This window comes from Euphorbia lathyris, chromosome 1 (genome assembly GCF_963576675.1).
Source record: "Euphorbia lathyris chromosome 1, ddEupLath1.1, whole genome shotgun sequence".
In the NCBI taxonomy this organism is placed as follows: Eukaryota; Viridiplantae; Streptophyta; class Magnoliopsida; order Malpighiales; family Euphorbiaceae; genus Euphorbia; species Euphorbia lathyris.
The window spans coordinates 40511366-40514076 of NC_088910.1; the positions used below are offsets into that span (position 1 = coordinate 40511366).

General features: G+C 37.7%; 1 protein-coding gene across 1 annotated transcript; it reads left to right on the plus strand.

Moving 5' to 3' along the window:
• Positions 1 to 740: 740 nt before the first annotated feature.
• On the plus strand, positions 741 to 2498 carry LOC136229331 (probable pectate lyase 18). The gene is made up of 4 exons (XM_066018047.1): positions 741 to 903; positions 981 to 1727; positions 1836 to 1974; positions 2057 to 2498. Exons 1-4 carry the CDS (start codon positions 791 to 793, stop codon positions 2276 to 2278), a joined length of 1221 nt encoding a protein of 406 aa, XP_065874119.1. The 5' UTR covers positions 741 to 790; the 3' UTR covers positions 2279 to 2498.
• The last annotated feature ends 213 nt before the right edge of the window (positions 2499 to 2711 follow it).

Consider the following 2711-nt stretch of genomic DNA (forward strand, 5'->3'; position numbering starts at 1 on the left):
GAATCATACTCATATTTATGTAGACATGTCCAACAAAGTGTAGCTAGAGAAACTATTGCAAATCAATAACAATTGTCATAAAAAGTAAAATCTTAAGTTAGTCATATATATTAAGAATCTTTCATGGAAAGGTAACATCTTGATTTACATTTATTAAGCATTTTTTCTTCTTCAAGGTAGCCTAATGCAAAATTTTTTTTTAATTGTTTTTGTTTTATACACAATAAGGAACCCTTCCGGCTCAGCCACTCATTAGGAAATCTTGCAATCACCAAATTCTTTTAGAATAAGTCTTAAATATTCAAAGAATCTGAAATTCGCCATCCGGTCCAATAAACATTTGACCCGGTTTTCTCTTTAAAAGCGATGCCTACAAACGGACTTGGAAGGATGTTATCAGTTAATGTGCAGAGAATAAGTACCTAATTAATTTAGGGCATATAGGTTAAGGAGTGAACTTGGCTCTATACCAAAAATAAACTTGAAGCTCATAGTGAGTGTATTTATTGTAAACTGTAAACGAATAAGAAAAGGAAGACAGTAGAATATTTGGGGGTTAACTTTATTGACTGTCTCTTTTTTAACTCCATCCATCAACGGCCAAAACTACCCTTGCCCATAAAGCATCCCCCGTAATTCCTTAAATCACGTTTTTGGGTCCTACACTTCTATTTCTTTACTATGATCACGCCCATTTTCAGATTCTCCCCTTTATATAAATCTCCTTAATTCCTCTCCCTCCCTCCACACTCAAATCAAATCCTCCCTCCAAACAAACACACCCTTAGCCATGCCATCCCCTTCCCTTTTCCTCCTCCCCCTCCTCTCCCTCCTCCCCCTAATTTCCCTCATTTCCTCCTCCCCTGTCCACGACCCCGAACACGTCGTCCAACAAGTTCACAGGTAAATAAAACTTCCGCCGCCAAATATAACACCGACGGAATTTTAATAACGAACATTACATTGTTTTGTATATGCAGGGCCATTAATGCTTCTACTTCCCGGAGAAATTTGGGGTATCTATCATGCGGAACCGGCAACCCAATCGACGACTGCTGGCGGTGCGACCCCAATTGGGAGAAAAACCGGCAACGACTAGCTGACTGTGCAATTGGGTTTGGTAAGAATGCAATCGGCGGCAGAGACGGAAAGATTTACGTGGTCACAGATTCCGGCGACGATGATCCGGTGAACCCAAGGCCAGGAACTTTAAGACACGCTGTGATTCAAGATGAGCCATTGTGGATTATTTTTAAGAGAGATATGACTATCCAATTGAAGGAAGAGCTAATTATGAATTCGTTTAAGACGATTGACGGAAGAGGTGCTAGTGTTCATATCGCCGGAGGTCCTTGTATTACGATACAATTTGTGACTAATATTATAATTCATGGGTTGCATATACATGATTGTAAGCAAGGTGGGAATGCTTATGTGAGGGACTCCCCACGGCACTACGGGTGGAGGACTATATCGGACGGTGATGGTGTTTCTATATTTGGGGGTAGTCATGTTTGGGTGGACCATAACTCTTTATCTAATTGTAAAGATGGTCTAATTGATGCAATTCATGGGTCCACTGCAATTACAATTTCAAACAATTTCATGACTCACCATGATAAAGTTATGCTTTTGGGTCACAGTGATTCTTATACTCAGGATAAAAATATGCAAGTCACTATTGCCTTCAATCACTTTGGTGAAGGCCTTGTTCAAAGGATGCCTAGGTAATTTAATTAATTTCCCACTTTTAAAAAAAAATAAAAAAAGATTGGAAATTTAGGTGAGGGCATGAAGTATAATTAATGGGTATTTATGTAATTTGACATTTGCAGATGCAGGCATGGATATTTTCATGTGGTGAATAATGACTATACCCATTGGGAAATGTATGCCATTGGAGGAAGTGCTAATCCTACAATTAATAGCCAAGGGAATAGATTTCTTGCACCTGACATTAGGTTCAGCAAAGAGGTCAGGACAGGACATGACAGTTTTTTTTTTATAACTAAATTAACTAACAAAATGGGGTAGTAATCACATAATGACGTTGCAGGTGACAAAGCATGAGGATGCACCAGAGAGTGAATGGAGGCACTGGAATTGGAGGTCTGAAGGTGACTTATACATGAACGGTGCATTTTTCACTGCATCAGGAGCTGGAGCCTCTTCTAGCTATGCTAAAGCGTCAAGTTTAAGTGCTAGACCATCTACCCTTGTTGGCACTATAACCGGTGGCTCGGGGGTCCTCGGTTGCAAGAAGGGTTCTCGTTGTTAACTGTTAGCTGATTGATTGTGATATTTTGATTTGATTTAATTTTGTTAGAAATTGAAGTAGTTAATTTCCCATGATTTCTTATTAACTATATTTGTATTTTTATTTTGGTTACAACCTCGGCCTTTTACTCTTAGAACCATGGGTTTTGAGGGGGAATGCAAGTCCAGAAGTGTTGATATATTATTATTATTATTATTATTTATAATGAATTATCTAAAAAGGTCCCCCTGTTTTGTCTTTTATCTCTGTTTTTGCTTTTTCTCATCAACACTAAACAATGACAGCTTAACCAATTGCAAATGAAGACATTAGGAAATGTACCATATTTCCTATTGTTTTATATTAAATGAAATTCCTTTGGTTTTAAGGGAAAAAGAAATCAATATTAATAAATTAATTAAAATAAAGTTGAATTAATTCCTAGAATCGAATC